Below are 19,792 nucleotides of genomic sequence, written 5' to 3'. Positions count from 1 at the left end.
GATTGCGTTCAGAAAATTACGTTATTGTTGGATAGAGAGACATTCGTCGACATTCCTTCGAAAATATTAATAAAACATTGTGCCGTCTTTCTCGTAAGGGGAAGGGTTGCTAGTACTGTAGAAGTTGCAAATGTTATGAAACTCTGTTTTATATTTGTTTAATTTAGGTAAATACCAAAGCCTTGTAAACTCTATAGGAGGGAATTACTACGTACTAATTAATTATTTGACTAGTAACGTACTAATTACCGAATAAATGATCGACGGATTTTCATATTGAACAGAGGCCATGATTTTTCAATAATTGTGTTCGTGTTTTAAATAATGTAGTTAATGCCATACCTATTTACAGACTCTAACCATCAGAAAAAGCTATAAGTATAATCTTTGCAAAGAAAAACAAATAACCGTACGTTGCAATCCCGAATCGATTCCATGGCTGAGGTACGAAATACTCGATGTATAAGTGAAAGAGCCTAGCAATGTGGCCTTCAAATCAAACAAGTGTTCGTAGCAATTCGCTTTGCAGTTTATCTGGATACAAGCAATGAGTGAGAGTGCTTTTGTTAACCATTTTTGTATGCTCCTAATCGAAATACACTCACGGTTTTAATAGCTCCACATTGAGTTGACGGAAACAATAGCAATTGATTTTTTATTATTACGGTGCTTATGTTAAACTAGAGACTTATTATAAAACCAAATATCAGGTATTTCGATGCAATTTAGAGCGGTGAAAAGATCATATTAGATCATACAATCCACACGCGACTCTAATGCTGCGTTTAGTCTTAATTTTATGACATGTTTGAATCAGGATAGCTATAGAATTTTGCTCGTTCATGAAAAACAATTTAAAAGTATTAATTCAAATTAAATCAATTTGCTGAATGTAGAACCACGTAGAACTATCGTGTATCGACACAATAACTAAACTATGATGAGATTTATAAATGCAAGTAGACAGGAAATTTATGAAAGCATTTAAATCAAATAAATGTTATTGTTAATGTTGCAAACACAAAGTAACTTATTTAGTCTCAAGTCGAAGTGAAGAAATAATTGCAACATAAACATACTTTCAAAATAAAACGTACCTGCTAAATGTTATATTGAATTAGTGAGAAATAAACAAATTATCGTCGTGGGGTTGTAGTAGTGGCGTGATTTCCATGCGTCGAGCGTAGAGATTAAATGGTCCCTGAAACGCTTGTTAAATATTCAGAGTGGGGTTAACAGATTACAGATATTGAGGGAAATGCTTGATAATGTTCAAAGGAGTCTGTTTATTGTTAGCTATGTATCTTTGTTAGATCAGCTTATAAACAAATGCGAGAATAATTCATTCATGTTATTCATGCATCCGGAACAAATTCATTTTTTTATTTGGACACAATACTATTTGATAAGGATTCAATAAACCGAACTGTATTGTTTAGCGTAGTTAGGTATTATTTTGCGAATCCTTTCAACTGTAAAGTTAGAGCTCTACGGACCAACAATAAAATGAATAAAAACAATTTGTTGCGAATTTTATTGGATTTTATTATCACCGGGAAAACTGTGTACGAACTTTATAAAAGGTAGATTTAATATATGTTTATGTGGTATATTATTATTTTTCTGTATTTTGACGATTCAAAAGCGCTTCGAAATGAAGTCGTTGTACGTATTTAATACATTAGAGTTATGGAACATCTCAATGGTGCAAGTTTGCCTTTAATATACATAGCTAGTATGATTCTGGCAATTGTCACATGCACGTGTTTACAGAAGCTGAGTCGCAGTTTACCTGCACTCGGCTTTGTCGCTGGAGTGGGTCACAATGAAAGCCCCCACCGGGCCTTTGTCTCAGCTATACTCGACCACACTGGCTTTACCAAACTTACCCTTCTATATCCTCGTGAAAACAATTATCAACTGAAATGTATTTGGGTAAATTATATTTGAAATGTTTCCAATAAACATTCAATTTACATTCAAAGACATAGCGTATTTTTTATAAGTGGTGACTAAAATATTTTATCGTTTCAACCTAAAGAATAAAATACAACACAAATTTTATCAAACATGTTTTTATAGACGTCTTTCTTATATTTAATCTATGAAGCACTGTGTAACTTTATCTCATAATGTTATATTACGCTGAAAATGTTTCATTAAATGATTAGAATATCGTGCTTCCTTTATGAGCGCAAACCCAGAACCGAGAACGTAAGTTATTATAATTTAATTATCATTATAGAGATTACATCTGTCGTTTCAGGACTCGTTTTATGAACGCTCGTAATTCATTCATTTTTATCTTCTTTCACACTCCCAATAATATTGACACGGAATAGAATATTTAAGTGATGTAGCCAAAATTGCTGGCTCGTTGAATTATTCATCGTCCCGTATATAATTAGCCCTGTATCGTCTAACGTAGACAATTTAAGTTCGACAGTCTATTTGTTTGAGCCTTGTCAATATTTGAGACCCGCGGTGAACGGTTGCGACTTACAATTCGGATAAATCGTAGATTTTTCCAATTTATTCCTGAGATTGGATATCGGAAATTTGTATTAGCGATTATAAGTTTATACTTACAGTTTTGTTTTTTGAGAGAAATATTCAAATAATTGGAAGTAAATTATTAGTTGGTTTGACTTTACAAAAATGTAAAAGATAATTTTTTATAGCATAAAGTTGAAACCATATTCCTTCAATGTGTATTTTGTTAACTATTGGGTGATATATTTTATTGAGATAAAAACTTTAGATATTGGCATAAAGTAACATTATCGAAATGCAGTCTAGACGACATTAAATTTATAGTAGGTACGTAATAAAGATATTGAAATAATATGTCACTTTATCTTTTTGTAACTGGTGTATGGAGATTGGTGTTTTTGAAATATGATATTCAAAGCCACCTGATAAAACAATATCAAAGCGTTGTGTATGGCCACAGATTATAAAGGACCTGGAAAAATATGACTTTATTGTTGTCTGGATAACAAAATATTTTTCTGGAGTGGCGTCGCTTGGTATGATAACTTAATTCGGGTAAATTTGGCTTAGAAATAAGTCGGGTTATGTTTCAATGACTTGAATTTTAAATGTAATTTAGAAAACTTGGTCATAAAAGATGTGTTTTCTTAAAGAAAGGAATACAATAGAATGAAAATGAAAGATAATCTGTTTTGTAAAAAGGTTTATTTATTTACCGAATATAAAATTACCATCAGATAGTTAGGACCGCATAAAATCGTTACTGACGACTACAACAAATATGGTTCGACTTAATCCAGGACATTAAACTCTATATAGAATCAACACAAATAAAAACATTTAGGCATTTATCTTATAAAATGGCACTACCTAATTTAGGTAAATATTTACATTTCACAAAGAAACAACAGAAGCTCCCATCGCTACAACTTTACATTTTTTATACACTTACACTTATTCGTATTTACACACACAACCGATTTATTTAAAATAAATATAAATTCTACAAGCCATTATAGCTACAATTTATGTAAGGAAAACTTAACATTAATTAAGACATTACATTGAAGTATTTACAAAATGTACAGTTTTTACAAATCTCTCTAATAATTACGCTAGCTTTCAAGAATACAACTGCCTAATATAAAATGTGTTTTGAAAATTTTGAAGATTTCATCATAAAGGCAAAGATAAAATACATTTTTTTTAAAGGATAGACTTATATTTTATTTTACAAAACACTTTTAATCTGATGTAATGCAGTAATTGATGATATCACTTTAATTTCTTGGTATGCGTTTAGATTTAATAAATAATGGTAAGACATTTTTTGAGCAAAATTGTAAAATATTATTAGTTACCTGCTCTTTGACTGATATAATATAACATCTTGTTTACATTAAATAAGATTTTATAACACAAAAAGATTATTATAACAGTAAACAGCACATGAAAAAAGTATAATGAAACACGAGCTTAATTTTTTCTTAAATTATTTTTTACAATTCTAATTCTTTCTATAGGAAAATTTGTATTGTCTAAGACTCGTTAATAAATTAATAATTTTGGCCGAAATTCTTCATGGCAGTTATTGTTACGAAATACATACTAGGTAATAATATAGTAATATAGTATATTTTACAAATTATATACTTTAAACAATGTACATAATGTGATATAATCGTTTAATAAATTTGCCTAATTTGTAGATTCAATCAAAACGAGAGAATCTTAAGTCAATTGTTTGTGAAGATAATAATTCCTCTAAGATTTCTACAATTCTAAATAAACGGTAACTTCGCTTGAATCATCCATAAAACAAAACAATATTGATGTTCCTCGCTCGACTTTAAGTTTTGATAGTAAAAGTTTCGAGGATTCCATGAATCAATCAAACTAATATTTATTTTATTACTCGGCTGAGTCATAAAATATGGACAATTTATGAGAGTCGTTCGGAGTCAGCTAGGAAAAGAAGTTAGGCCAAAAGTTTTAAGCGCTTATTCTATAAGTTTTTACACACAGCTCTCGGGGCCCGGCAAGTTTTCAGCTAAAACGTGTTCTCTTCTCCTCACGTTGGTCTTCCCTTTCCTATGTAAAGTGGAGGTGGCGAGGCTTCCAGAACTTAGAGTCGGCCCACTTAATGCTAAAGTTTGACTTCCAAATGGCGAGCCAACGTTGCCGTTTGGACACACGAAGTTGGGGCTTCCTAGCGTTGGACTTAGGTTCGGTCGGAAGTTATTAGCTAATAGAGGTTGTGATATATTTTGATTTATTGCGTCTTCTTGTCTGCTGATGGGCGTCATGTCACTGCCGGGCGTGAGCTATAAAGAAACGCAATAATTGTAATTTTAAATATCCACACTAATTTCTAATATCTACGATAGTCAACTTACTTGCTGCGGTCGTCCCGCCGAGTCCAAAAGTGCTAAATCTTCAGCGGAGAAAACTGCTCCAGATTTAGACCAGTCACCTACAATATTTATATATAAATTAATTAAAATATTATATTAATTTTATTTTGTAAAACAGTTCAAGTTATCGTACCTTTAACTTCCCGCACCGTAGACCATTCTTCGGAATCCGCGTTCGCCTGAGCGACGTTCTGAGTTTCGCCATCTGAATCAATGTTAAGAAAGCGTGTATTTCCAAGTCTTTTTGCGAAGTCAGCTAAATGAGCGCGATAATGCAGGAGGCGATCAAAAAGGAGGAACGGGACCGTAATATAAACTGGGGCTCGCTATTTTGCCTCTTCTTGCTTGTTTTTCGCCGTTCTCGTTTTATTTTTTCGAATAAAGAGCCCGTTTTCGACGGACGAAAACAAGTCTCTCAAATTTTTGTTTAATAAATTCACTGACGCAATTTTATTAGTATCTTTAATGGACTGCTGCGAGAATGTTGCGGAGAACGTTGCGGTGAAAATACTTAAGTAACGATCTAGGCATACTATAAAACAAATTTCAAATTTCCATTCCGCTATTCTAAGTATGAACTTGAGATGTTGAAATATCCGAGTTATTTAAAATTTTTATTAAAATTGAGCCACTTTGCAAGGTTTTCGGCTCTGAGTACGACTTTTTGCTTAAATCATATATTTTACTTAAATTCAATAAATTTGCGGTTATTTACATTTTATGTTACAAGTTTTATTAACAATTGTACCAAATGTTCCAAATAAAGAATTTTTGAATTTTGAATTTGAATTTGAATTGACACTAATTTACAAATTACAATACAAAGTATTACTTTTTGTCTAAAAACATACTGCTCAGCAATTACTACTGTACTGCTTATCAAACTACATCCATCACCACTTAATCACTACCTGGCGGGTTCAGTATATCAGGCTGCGGCTCCTTGGACTCAGAGGGTTTGATGGTATACGCAACAACGTATCGCCTCCCACCATCACTAAGTTCCAACATGTCTCCCGGCGGGTGCTTGTGCGGTGCGCGGGCGCGGCGACGGCGCGCGAGTAACGCGGCTAGCAGTACTCCACCTAGCGCTAGCAGTGCGCCTAGACCGGCTGCTACTAGAATGCCTAGTGTAGCTCCCCCCATCGTGTTCTTGCCGTCTGGTTGAAGGAAATAATTGTGTAACATATTATGTTTATACTGCAATAGTTGTAACAGTCTTAATGGATACGATATAAAATTATAGAAGGAAATGAAATGAAAAGGAGTTTATGAGGGTCAACATAATTATGATTTCTGCAATCGTCACGCGTACTATAAAAATTTCGTCGTATTTAATATAGTGGTCGATTAATGGAGGGGTTCAATTCTTAGTGGGAATGTTTTGGTCTAGACTCTAGCAGGACATAATATAAGGCTGATTATGGATGGCTGATAATTTTGTTCATGGACATGTAGGTACATGTCCATGAACAAAATTAATCAGTAGATAACTTTAATAAATTATCCAAACAGGTCATACAGAAAGTAATATTCTACGGAGGGAAGAAAAATTAATACGAAACATTGGCTCGATCTATCAAAGATAAAAATTGTCGTGATCGATTATGTTCTATAATATAGAATATTCCTATTTTTTAATAAAGTGATCCATGCTAATCCATTTCAAATGAAATTGATTGCTTACATTTCTTCTGAATACCAACATTTATCCATCTGTATTTGAATAAACGCATAAATACAATATTACTACCATAAATGAAAAACACGTCTAGCCCGAGGTTGTTCGCAAAAGCTGCGGTTTAGATTATCTGGGAACTTGGTATATTCCTACTGTATTTTACCGCAAAAGTTCGTTGTACGGCACAAAATACAGAGATACAGGACAAGCATATTAGTTGGATACGTTAGCGGTCCAGTATGACGTACTTGATTGCTTTAGGCAGTTAGCATACGAACGTATTGATAGACAAGACTGGAGTAGTTTGGAGTACTGGTAAAAGAACATACAATAAAAATTCACTTCAATATAGCTTTGTAACGGGCGCATTTTCCGATTTTTCGTAAACGTTTGCAACGGTAAAAATAGAGCGGCATTTCTATTCGAATTTTTCAGGTTAATAAAAAATGTAACTGTTGTTTAAGAGTCGACAACAGAGACCAGGCTTTTGTTAGCTTACGAATATGTTACTGGACTGAAATATCACTTTCAACAAATATTTCATATACGCATTTTTTATATGAAACTTATTCGTTGCTATGTTACCTTTCAGAAGTTTTTTTTGTTCGGGTACCTGAACATTTTTACATGAAAAATAACTTTTATTCATTACTCGCCTAAAACATTAAAATACAGTCCTTTAAATCTAAAATTGTTTAACTCTCAACATAAACATTCTAATTTGAAACCCACGCTGTGAAATAAAAACTAATGTTATAGAGCAATAGAGCACTTAATCCAATTTTTAGGTTATAATAAAAACTGTGACACCAGCGTTTTGAATAACAATCGTAATATTCCCGGCGCGAGTTCAACAACAGACCACTTAATGAATAACTGACAATTAATTTGTTACAACCACAAAACCTCAATATTTTTAGCTGAAAAGCTTTGAGCTTCGCAATTCCGCGATCGCTTGTTAACGACTTTGTATTTATTCGTTAATTATATCTATAAAATAATTATAACTTTCATTAGTTTATGAGTAGAAAGCACTTGTGAGATGGCAGTACCTAACACAATATTTATTTAACGATCTGATTTCCGGGTTCTATGATACGAATTGAAAGTTTACTTATTGTTTTTAAAAACTTTAATTAATAATCTTGATTTAAGTTTGGCTTAGGCTAATAATTACCTAAACGAAAAAAATTGTTCATATTTTAATTAAATGATCGTGTGACAAACGTTATAAATCAGAAAAGTGTTATAACGTTAATAATTTATATCGATTTCCGATTTATAACGATTATAAATTACCGAACAAAGTGTAAATAAGCTTTTGAATCATTGACTGATCCAATTAATAGAAATATGAATACAATTAAAGTAACAGAACAAAACAACATTGTGAATAGGTAAATAAAACAATCTCACCAGTCCTCCTCGCAGCGTCATTGAACGCAATGTTTTCCAGCAGGGTTTTCTCCGAGTCGCCTTTGAGGTTTTTTGCATAAATGAGTAGATTAAACGTGGCGCCCTCTACGTCGCCCGGTGACAGCTGCCCGAGATCTAATTTGAACGTCACTAGACCATCTGAAAGGCAAATTACACCAACGTACTGTGTATTAAAGGATTACGCTTTTAAATTTAACCATATTTTTTATCTATTTCATAAGTTCTTGCATAGTATTTTCTTGTTTTATTTTACGTAAGTATTCATTCATTTAGAAATTAATGGTCTTATCACAAAACAATTTAAACACAGTCTAACTTTAAACCAGGGATCTGTCACTTTAATAGTTGTCTATGTGAAATAAGACAAAACCAGATTAAAGAGAACCCGCGCTTAAATTTAAGCCCTGTCTAAAGTTTTTTGTGGTAAGACAGTAAAGATTTTAACGGATTTTAAACTGAGCGTGGTCACGTGCGAAATGTCGATATAATAATATATAGAATAAATCGCGTTTAAAATCTTTAATTTCTAAAAGTTCTTGCATGTATTTTTTTTGAAATCGTAATATTATTCTTACACTATCAAAATTAATTGTATTTTTAATACAGTTGAAAATAATTAATTAATATAAAATTCCGTTATCGGTAAAGCTGTGTGAAGCGGTACTCGTTAAAGTGCTTAACACTTATTTCAGTTAAAATGCGTGAAGTGTACATTTTCAATATTAACGCCTTGTAATTTATTGAAATTTCTTTTTTTTATTAAATTTTAATTGTTATAATGAATGCTACGTCAGTTGAATGTAAAAACCCAGGATCAGAATTTTTGAATTGGTCGATTTTATTTATTATTATTATTTATTTATACTCTTTATTGTGCTGCCAAAATACATACAATACAAACAAAACTTATTCTAAAAGAAAAACAGCACAGAAGGCGGCCTTATCACTCAAGAGTGATCTCTTCCAGGCAACCAACTGATAGAAGGATAAATAATAAACTAGAAATAGGAGGTAGGTTGGTAGAAAGTATACGCAAAGATAAATAAATAATAATGTTATACAAAGATAATAAAAATATTATTTAATAAAGATTATAAACTAAATACTATAAAATAAAAACATACATAAAAAAAAATAAACATATCATATGTAAAATATATATATATATGTACATACATATTATAAATACATATACAATAATACATATAAAATAATAAAAGACAAAGAACAAGGAGTCATTAGAGAAATAATATACATACATATAATAATACATATTATAATGAGCTAAATATGCTATACCGAGTCAAAAGCCAGATTTGAGTAATGATTTCGGACGAGATTTTTAAAACAAGTTAGGGATTGAGCTTGTCTGATGTTTATCGGCAGTTCATTCCAGAGGTTTATGGCAGTGACTGTAAAGGAATTACCAAAGAAATGTGTTCGATGAAAAGGAGTAGACAGAACAAGCCTATCGACCGAACGAAGAGAATAGCTTTCACAATGCAGGAAGTTAAATTTCATTTTGAGATAGGAGGGGGTCTTGGGGTCAAAAAGGATACGATACAGGAGAAGCAAATAATGCACATTCCGGCGAAGACGAATTGGGAGCCACTTGAGTTTCTTGCGGAAAGAGGAGACGTGGTCGTATTTACGGAGACCAAATACGAACCGAATACCGAAGTTCTGAAGTCGCTCAAGTTTGTCTAGTTGCTCAACCGTTAAGTCAGGAAAGCATGCATCAGCGTAATCAATAATGGGAAGGAGTAGGGACTGTGCTAGCATAATTTTTGTCGGTATGGGTAAGAAGTTACGCAGACGTCGTAGAGAACTAGACGCGGCGTAAAATTTCCGACCAAGTTCTTGAATCTGGTGGGACCAAGATAAAGTTTGATCTAAGTGAATACCTAAGTTTTTAACATGCTTACTAAAAGGTATTATAACACCGTTAATATGTACAGCAGGCAATATACCCCAGTCAACCTCAGATATTTGGTAAGGACTACCAACTACAATAACCTGGCTTTTTGCGGGGTTGATCTTAAGGCCGAATTGATCGCACCAAATGACAATTTTAGCCAGTTCATTATTAATAGAATGAACAGCATTTGGTAGTTCATCGAGCGTCGAATGGGTATAAATTTGTAAGTCGTCAGCAAACATATGGTAGGGAGAAGTTAATTGAGAAGTAAGATTATTTATGAAAATAGCAAAGAGAAGAGGTGACAAGACGCCACCCTGAGGCACACCGGCGGCAACTGCGCACCAAGTTGACTGATTTTCATCCATCAAAACACGCTGCCGCCGATCGCCCAGGTAACTAGAAAACCAATCAAGAACTGTCGATGAAAAGTTAATAAGACGAAGCAAACTCAGCAGAATATCATGATTTACCATGTTGAAGGCATTGCTAAAATCAAGAAGTGCTAAAACTGTGAGTTGCTTGTTATCCATACCGTAACGAATGTCATCTGTAACTTTAACAAGTGCAGTGGTCGTACTATGACCAGGACGGAAACCAGACTGATGAGGACTAAGGATATTATTAATGTTAAGGAAAGTGCTAAGCTGGGAATGGATAAGGCGCTCGAGTACTTTGGACAAAAATGGTAGGATGGAAATAGGACGAAAATCAGATAAGTTTGATGGATTAGATTTTTTGGGGAGGGGAATGATGTGAGCATCCTTCCAGGAGCTAGGAAAAGTTCCGGAGATGATTGAAAAATTTAGGATATGGGTAATGACGGGAATAATGATATCAAGGATAGGAATGATCATATTACGACTGATAAGATCAGTACCGATGGCATTCGACGATATGGACAGGATAGCCCTCTTAACTTCATCAACAGAACTTTGTTTAAAAACAAACGGAGGAAAAACAGGAGTAGAAGCGGTAGAAAGATTATTAAGAGTAGAGTTTATTTTTACAGTGGCGTTAAGTGAAGATGAAGAAGCAAAGTGAGAATTTAAATTATCCAGATTGATGTTACATGAAGGGAAAGTATGGGAAGATTTACCAACTCCTAGAGATTTTAAAAATTTCCATATTTTAACAGGGTCGCCGTTCTCGACCGACTTGTGAATATGACGTCTTTGTGCATCCCTACACAATACGTTGCAACGATTACGTATAGTTTTATATTTGTCCTGCATCTCTGTGGATTTGGCCATCTTCAGTTTGGTCTTAGCACGATGTTTTTTACTAAGAAGGGATTTTATTTCTGGAGACAGCCAGGGAGCAGGTGTGTGCTTTTTCCTAACAGGTCTTAAAGGAGCATGTTTATCATACAGTGCGAGCATAATATCGTTGAATAAGTTCACTTTGAGATCCACTGTATCTGCATCAAAAACTGTTTGCCAATCACACTCAGAAGCATCCAGTCGAAGTTGGTCGTGATCCATACCGGCAAAATTACGCAGCAGGATAGTTGAAGGTTTGAGCTTAGGAGGACGGAGTTTATAGGATAAGAAGATGAGGTCGTGATAGGAAAATTCATCAGCAGAGCACTGGCCATGTTTGGATACGGAAAGGGGGGAGGAGACAATAATGAGGTCAAGAAGGGAGGGGGAGCAGCCAGGAGAAAAATGTGTAGGATTAAGCGGCAGTAAATGGAGATTATGTGAATTAAGGAGAGAGTATAACTTCTTACTTCGGTGGTCATTCTTAAGTAAGCATGTATTAAAGTCGCCCATGAGAATAAGATGATTATACTCAGGAGTAAGGTCATCAAGGAGAAGGTCAAAGGAAGGGAAATAGTTATTGGTCAAAGAAGGACTATAGAAGACGCCGAGGAGAATTTTGGAATGAGGAAGTTTGACTTCTATAAGGAGATGTTCGGTAGTATTGCTTGGAGGGGGTTGGGAGGAAGATTGGATCATTTTGAAGGGGATATGAGTCCGAAGATATATTGCTACTCCACCACCACCTCTGCCAATACGATCATTTCGGATAAGATGGAAACCAGGAAGGGAATAATTGGCTGAAGGAAGGGAAGGCTTGAGCCAAGATTCGGAAACCAGGATAGCATGGATATTATTGGATACGAATGATGCAAGCATATCAGGAAAGTGAGCCGGAATGCTCTGTGCATTAATGTGAACGACATTAAAATTTTTCTGGAGATTATTAAACAGAGTAGGGAGAGCAAGGGCGAGGGGAGAGGAAGCACTATGAAAACTATTCTCATCGCTGCTTAAAAAATCCGGTGACGTTGTTTGACTGCAATCATGATACTCGGAATGTTCAGAACTGATATTTAACATTATAAATATATAGAGATTAATAATAATAATATACTACTTATATAATAAAAATATTATTAAAAAAATATATATAAAAAAAAACAGAATAGTTAACTAATATCAGCTAATAAATAAAAATAAACTTACTTATACTTTACACCTCGTACTCTCCGGAATTTATCTATAAATTAAACTAGTATACAAGCCAAAAAAGTAATAAAAAAAACAACAAAAAAAAACGAAACATAAAAGTAAATGACAATTCCAAGAGCTAATTTACAAATGGCAACATTATCGTAGAATAAGAATTTGACATTTGACAGACGTACATTGACAATACTTGACACTTGACAGTTGACAACTTTATAACAGAATACAAATTATAAACAAACAAAGGTAAACGCAGTTAGAAAGAAGGTAGTAAAACATAATTAAATATAGCAGAAGGTAGATAGACGTTATATAGTTATATAGTAGTATAAAATGGTGAAACTAACATATAAAGACAATAATTGATACAAACGGTAATAACTAATAATAATACATAATTGAAGAAACGGAAATATTGAAAAGGATGATCATTTGAACTATGTACCTATATTATATTATTTGGTACTATTGTTATTTGGTGCCTTTAACAAGCCTTTTTGAACGAACCACTATCTTACTATCTTTGGTGGAAATATGGGATGAAGCAGAGGTACCTGGATTGGGTTTGTCTTGTGATGCAGATATAGGCTTAAAATCAGCGATACTCTCCACGCGATGGCGAACACCCCCGGATCCGATGACAAATATGTGGCCATTTCTTGTCCAGCATTTAGTGACACCAAAATGTTCCCGAGCAGCCATAAAGACCTCATGTCTGCTTTTGGTGAGAAACTCCGAGAGAGTGATTCCCGTACCCTTGAGACTTATTTTGGATGACCAAATGAGCTCCTTGTCGGACAAGTTACGGAGTTTACAAAGAATTGGTCGTGGTTTGTTCTCCTTGGGGCTGCCCAACCTATGGCAGCGACTCACTCCATTGCTTGACAAATTAGGCAATTTTAAGTGGGTGGATAATATATTCAAAGTTTCAGAAGTCACATTTTCATCTTTGTGCTCCGGAACACCATGCAGCAATAAAATCTTCCTTCTACTTCTCATCTCCTGATTGTCATATAACTTATAAAGGCAGTCAACCTGAGTCTGTAGACATTGCAGGGATGTTATAACAAAGGAGCGGAACGCTGTAAAATCGGATGCCAACCTAGTCGGGGGACTGGCCAAAGAAGTGGTGGTGGATGTTTTCTTGAGATCCTCTTGGAATTCCAGCATTCTTTTGTTAAACATCTCCGACATCTGTGCCATGGATTCTTTAATTGCCAATAAATCTGTGTTTTCATTCATTGTACAGATTGCAAAAAGTGAAGTCCAGAGAGGTTATGAATGACAAAGTAAAAAAAAGTGATTTGTTGGTTTATACTATGAGATTGAGTGTTAATTTTGTAGGAAAATGGTCCGGTAAGTACGTAGGTGGTTTATAGCATTATTTATTATACTTTTAAAAATAAATACCAATTAAATAGCATAGAGTAAATTAATTGCGTGTGTACTTTTTTACGCCTACCGCCCGAAAAAAATTGTTTGAAAAGTTTTATTCCTTCTTTGTTTAAATATCTACCTATGTCTTTATCAAATATTTCATAGATATGTTAATACATTTAATTACACTAAGACACAGTTATGCATGTGAATGAATACGCCCAAAACAAGAAACTAAGCCAGCCTCCATCATTCCTGATTTCAAGCTACCTATATCCGTTCTCAGGTTCCATTTCTATTCCACTGGAAGCGGAACCCAGAGCGCCTAGCTAGTCAATCTCAAAATATTGTTCTTCCAGTATTCCTACAGGAGCAGGATGTACTCTTACAAAAGGTAAAGTGAAGGCAAGACGTCATTAATTAAGACACGGTAACAGATCCCGAGGGAGCGCGCGCGGCTGCATACAAATGCACTGCGCACGTGATGATCTCGAGTGAACAAACGTAATGCGGATACTATGAGAGAATTTTGTGTTACTGTAAATAGGTAGTACCTAGGTAATAACTGGGCTAAGCCGAAGTCGATATTGCCCATTTCGTCGTATATCAATAGAAATCTAGACATTATTAAGAGTGGAATATATCACATTTTTAGATGGTCACGTAGTAGAAGACACTTATGAGAAACCGTTTAAAATAGTTATTTCGTCATGTCCATTTCTGGAATACATTAACTCACGTTTTAAAATATCTGGTATAGTACCCTAGAGATTTGTTAAATGATACTCTATTTTTGGTAAATTATTTACATAACAATTAATAAAAGAGAATTAAATGAATTGAAAAGTTATTTTCAATTCATATAAATAGAATGTTATCGACACAAATTATGTAATTGGCAGTTACACGTAATAAATGTATTTTAAATTTATTTAATTATATTTAACGATCTGTTTTTTTTTAGAATAAATTGTTAAGTCCTACTACACAATTCTTGCTTGCTTGAGAATTTTATAATTCTCAAGCAAGCAATCTTGTTAGCTAAAAGCGCTTCCCAGAAAGTTGAAACCATACTACCTATGTAATTTTTATTTTTGTGTATAACATCTTCAATGGCAATAAAATAACTGGAATTTTATTTATTGTTACTAAGTTCTATCATAAATTGAAACTGATTTCGGAGAATTAAGAACAAAAAGACGAGACATTTTTCAGCAAAATTGAACATTGTAAATATCTTTATTGTTCTATTCATAAAATGTATGAGATACGTTCAGGAATATCAGTAAAATACTCATAAACATAACATTTATATAACATCAATTTAAATTCATTCGTTGTTATCAATTTCTAGTTATAATATTATTTACTTGATCCTATTAAATAGTTGATATTAAGGTCAAAAATGTTCCATTCCATTTTAATACTTTGTTAACCTATCTACCTACTTTGAACATCTAGCTGATTTCAAAATTGAATAACACTCGTTTTACTAGTTCCACTTATTTTTATTAAATACAAAATGCAGGCGATATTCTGCTCTATTGCACCTTTATTAACTATCAAGGAAAGGATAAAGGATCAGTGACAATACAACAATTTTATGAGATTTAGTGTGTTTTTTTTTAGCTTTTTAAACAATATTTCTCATTTCTTTGTATAAGAACATTCCTTGTTCGTTAAGAAAGCCGTTATAAAAATTGGTCGAGCCGTAAAATAGGTGACTTGGTCATGTCATTCCCAAGTTTTACGCTAAGCAACACATTTGACGATGCATTATACTTTAAAACATACCTGTATCATTAACAGTGCTATTATATCTGTTGTTGTTCGTGTTAGGGTCCAGTGCTTCCAACACGAAGGTCTGAGGTAGACCTCCATCGTATCCCGCAACGCAGCGCACGTACAGCACCGCCGCGCCCTCCGTGGCGTTCGAACCGGCTTGGAGCGAACAGTTCCTGGGAGGCGCTGGTCGTGCTAAGGAGTGTTAATAATGCTATATAAAAGAACATACCTAGAATATGTGAATCCGACTATAAATAAACTATTTGGAAATTAAAACAGATAAACAACCCGACTTATGAATATTAGAATAGTCCCTACAATTCTAGCTTTTCAACACTGCACTGGACGTATCGTGATGGAACATACCTACATTCGACAAATCTGCATTGTGATTTGTGACGAAAACAAGGATATGTATCATCGCGACACGTGGAAGGGACAAAACGTTCCAATGCGTACTACTAAATTATTGGCAAATTTCACTTCTTTGGAAATCAAATAAATGTGCTAATCTAGACTGCTATTATTTATACATCCAGACTGTACTAATTTTCATAAAAATTAGCTATTCACAATAGCTAATTGGATATTCATCAAACTTATTTAAAATATTTATTATTATTTATGTTGGAGTAATTTACAACAAGGGTTGTCACAAGCAGACTGCAGCTGTAAAATGTCAGTGATTTGTGTAACAAAAATCGTTAGATGAAACTAGTTCCCATTTCTCCTAACTATTGAGTGAAACGCAAACAAGTGAGACAAGTCAAGTGTCCTTGAAAGGATTTTCATAGTTCTTTTCTACATTAATTGGGCCACGTTCGTATGTTTCTGATATAAGCATGATCGGTGTAATATAATGACTTGTAAATGAATACATGGGCGCATGTGAATAAATCTGTATGTCATCATGCCTAGTATTTTGAATAATTAGTACAGACATCGGATTTATCCAAGATTTATCAAATATACACACTTCATTTTATCTTCATATATTTTTAGTTTTTACTCTAGTATTTATTCAAAATACTCAATGTATCGTTTTAAAAGTAGTCTTAATTACATTGAGATAAGCTTTATTTTGAAATTTACTTCAGATCATTTTATACAATTTTTGTTACAAATAAAAGCAATTTTTCAATAAATATAGTAAGAAAAGCCTCATTAAAAATGGACAGTTGTAGCAGCATAGCTCGTAGCTAAGGTGCAGTGCCGTTGTAAATTCCATTCGGGATAATATAAGAGCTATATTTTTTTTAAATATAATAACTAATATAAAATTAAGTTAATTATGTTACAAGTGTCAATTAAACGTTACTACGTAGACGTGTTTGTCAGTAAAGTATGTATTTATTCGCCAAAATTTCTGCAAAGAGAGGGTAAAAAGGAATACTCAAATTATTCGGTGTTCTTGTGAAATATACAATTTATGTCAGAAAGCAAGGTGGGGTAAGGTTTCAGCTTAACAACGTAATATCTTATTAAGAACATTTTTCGCGTCAAATAATTTAATCATAGTAATCCCGAAAGGCTCGGGCGATATTAATTCATGTTACATGCGTTGAAATGAAAATTAAGTGCAGAGCTAAATTCACTAATTTCGACTTGACTTATAGCGGTAGGGTCGACAGTTTAACGTGTTATGTGTTATAATTCTGAGGATATTAAACGTTGCGGCCGAGGACGGTATTTCGTTGCACCTAACTTATATTTCCCCCTGCAGCTGCGTCATAGATATATTTTCAATGGCATATGGCTGTTCTAGACAATTTATGTGCACTTTCATGCTCAATAAATGCTATCTAGGACAGCGTTTGTCTTATGTTTTCTGCTCAGTGTATTGTTACAGAATTATAAAACAATGGATACTTTAATTAATTTCTGAACTATCATGCATGCGGATATGGATATAGAATTGATAGAGGTTCCTGTATAAATGCTAATTGTACTATTTTAACATGCTGTATTTCGAGTTTAACTTGTGATTGTTGGTAGGAAGGCATATATCTTACTTAGATTCATTTATAATTAAAGGTTTGATGAGCTAAAAAAAGAGTAGTTAGGTACTAAAGTTCAAAAGTGAAATATTAAAAAATGTAGAGATATTATGATATGTTATATTCTTAAAATAAATGTATTTACATTATTATATGATTTGCTTTTACTAAAATGTCCATACTTACTAAAACCTTTTCTAAATTAGTTTTAAAGAGCAAGATATATTTTAGCAGCCTCAAACCGGCTGTTAAATAACCATACTAGAAACCGTACGTATATATTAATGCTATAATTTGGAGACGTGCTGAGATTATGTCTAATAATATAAATGGAAGCGGCGATAAGAGAGAACGAAGAAATTCACATTGTCACTGAATTTAAGACGTATAATGAGACAGCCGCTACAGCCGCTCTCGGGGGTGAAACCGGAATGTGGCGAAAATATCTTTTACGCTTATATTTGTCGTATCCAGCCATATGGATCCGCAAATAAGAGATATGAGATTTTGCACATTTATGTAGGTTGGACTAAAAGCTGCAAACTGAAATTATAAAACGTGTAGCATTCTCGGCTTTAGAACGTTCAATGCAAACGTGTGCTCGTATTTTTATTATGGCTGTTATTGGATTTTTATTTCATCATTTTGATTAAAAAGTGACGTGTGAATATATTTTTCTGTTATTGAAATGTATGACATTCAATGTTGTTGCTAAAATATGTGAATGAAATATGATTTAAATAAGGCTACAACTATTTAAAAGAACATTAAAAGAAAAACATAGACCAACTGGTTTCAAGGATATTTTTTATATTATCCCTTATGAAGTACCAAGTTAGCTAGATTCACAAAGTTAAATAACTTGGCACAAGATGGTATGCTGGTAGGAACAGGAGGGTAAAACTAAACACTATATGAAGTTTGTGCTCCGAGCTTTCTGAACTTTGTGCGTAGTTCTTCGTTTTAATGCTAACATTTATTGTCTGTATAACGATAAATAAAAAACAAACCAAATAATTAATAAGTACTTCTGTAGTCGAAGAATTAATATTAGACGTTAAGTTGTTTAAAAAAAAAATGAATAAGTAATTGAAAAAAAATAACAATATTATAAACTCTTTATTATTTAAGAAGTTCATAAACAGAATTCACAAATAAGCACAATAAAGTAGAACAATGTTACAATACGCAAAAAAATCTTTATAAAAAAAATCCAAGTCGCGAAGTGTACCTATATGTGATTTTGTGATGTGTCTATAGATAGATATGTGTGCATATACTATAATCAATCATTTTGTTCAATATAATATAACTAATAAGTCAATGACAATTATTATCTATATAGACTCTAGAGGATATAAGTTAATTAAGACCTTCTGACTGTAAGTAATATACTTATACTTACAGTCAGGAGGTATATTGCCTGAAATAAAGAAACAAATAAATAACTACGCAAACTCACAAGCCGGCACAATCTGGAAGACGCAAGGCTCGAGCTGTCGCCCGACGGAGTTGGCGCCGCGGCAGCTCAGCGCGCCATACTCGCGCTCGCTCTGCGGCTTGTAGCTCAGCTCGCTCGTGCTGCCGTTCGCTGTGCCTATTAACAACATGAAACAGGCTGTGTTTTTTAAGCTATTGCATAGCTTCTATCGCGGGCCTTGAGCGCGGGGACCAAATCCAGAAATTGCGTAACGAAAAACCTCACGCTCCCCACTCCGACAGGCACGGAGGTGTGGCTTGAAGGCATGCTATGCAATAGTTTTACTGCGGCAGTCCCCGAGTGCCACACGTATTTTTTTTTTGTTGTAAATGTGGAAGCGCTTGACCCCAGTCTCGCCTTTTTTACGTGGGGAAATGTTGCATAGACACCCAAAGCCCCCGGGGCTTTAATGTTAGGGCCGCAGGTTTTGGTTGGAATTCTTCCGCGGGCACCACAATCTCGCCTGATGTATAGCTAAGATGAGGTCTAAGATTGTACGCGCTTCCCTAGTAGGTAGGCCCGCAGTTTTACCCGTATTGCTTCTCTCCTATAATTGGTCAGCTAATCTCGATCACAGCCCTATGGTGTGCTATCCGTTCCCCCGAATTCGTAATCATTAAAAATCGTGTTCAATCAATTGTCATTTATAAAAATAATTCATCAAGTTCTCAATTATTCAAATGAGAGGAAAACAATCGTCAGAAAAATACGTTTTTTTATGTTGTACAAGAACATT

General features: G+C 33.9%; 1 protein-coding gene across 3 annotated transcripts in view; it reads right to left on the bottom strand.

Annotated features, from left to right (window-relative positions):
* Positions 1 to 3,899: 3,899 nt before the first annotated feature.
* The window catches only part of LOC123699460 (hemicentin-1-like), a 65,978-nt gene continuing 50,085 nt past the window's right edge, over positions 3,900 to 19,792 (bottom strand). For all 3 annotated transcript variants that reach the window (XM_045646398.1, XM_045646399.1, XM_045646400.1), the window contains exons 12-18: positions 19,039 to 19,173; positions 15,589 to 15,771; positions 8,005 to 8,163; positions 5,819 to 6,067; positions 5,041 to 5,112; positions 4,890 to 4,966; positions 3,900 to 4,817 (exon numbers count right to left, since the gene is read on the bottom strand). In XM_045646398.1, coding sequence (XP_045502354.1) covers positions 4,509 to 4,817; positions 4,890 to 4,966; positions 5,041 to 5,112; positions 5,819 to 6,067; positions 8,005 to 8,163; positions 15,589 to 15,771; positions 19,039 to 19,173 — 1,184 coding nt within the window. In that variant the 3' untranslated portion in view covers positions 3,900 to 4,508. The remainder of the gene's footprint in view (positions 4,818 to 4,889; positions 4,967 to 5,040; positions 5,113 to 5,818; positions 6,068 to 8,004; positions 8,164 to 15,588; positions 15,772 to 19,038; positions 19,174 to 19,792) is intronic.

This window comes from Colias croceus, chromosome 18, assembly GCF_905220415.1.
Source record: "Colias croceus chromosome 18, ilColCroc2.1".
Taxonomy (NCBI): domain Eukaryota; kingdom Metazoa; phylum Arthropoda; class Insecta; order Lepidoptera; family Pieridae; genus Colias; species Colias croceus.
The sequence above is the reverse complement of the archived record's forward strand: the minus strand, read 5'-3'. Positions and strand labels throughout refer to the sequence as shown.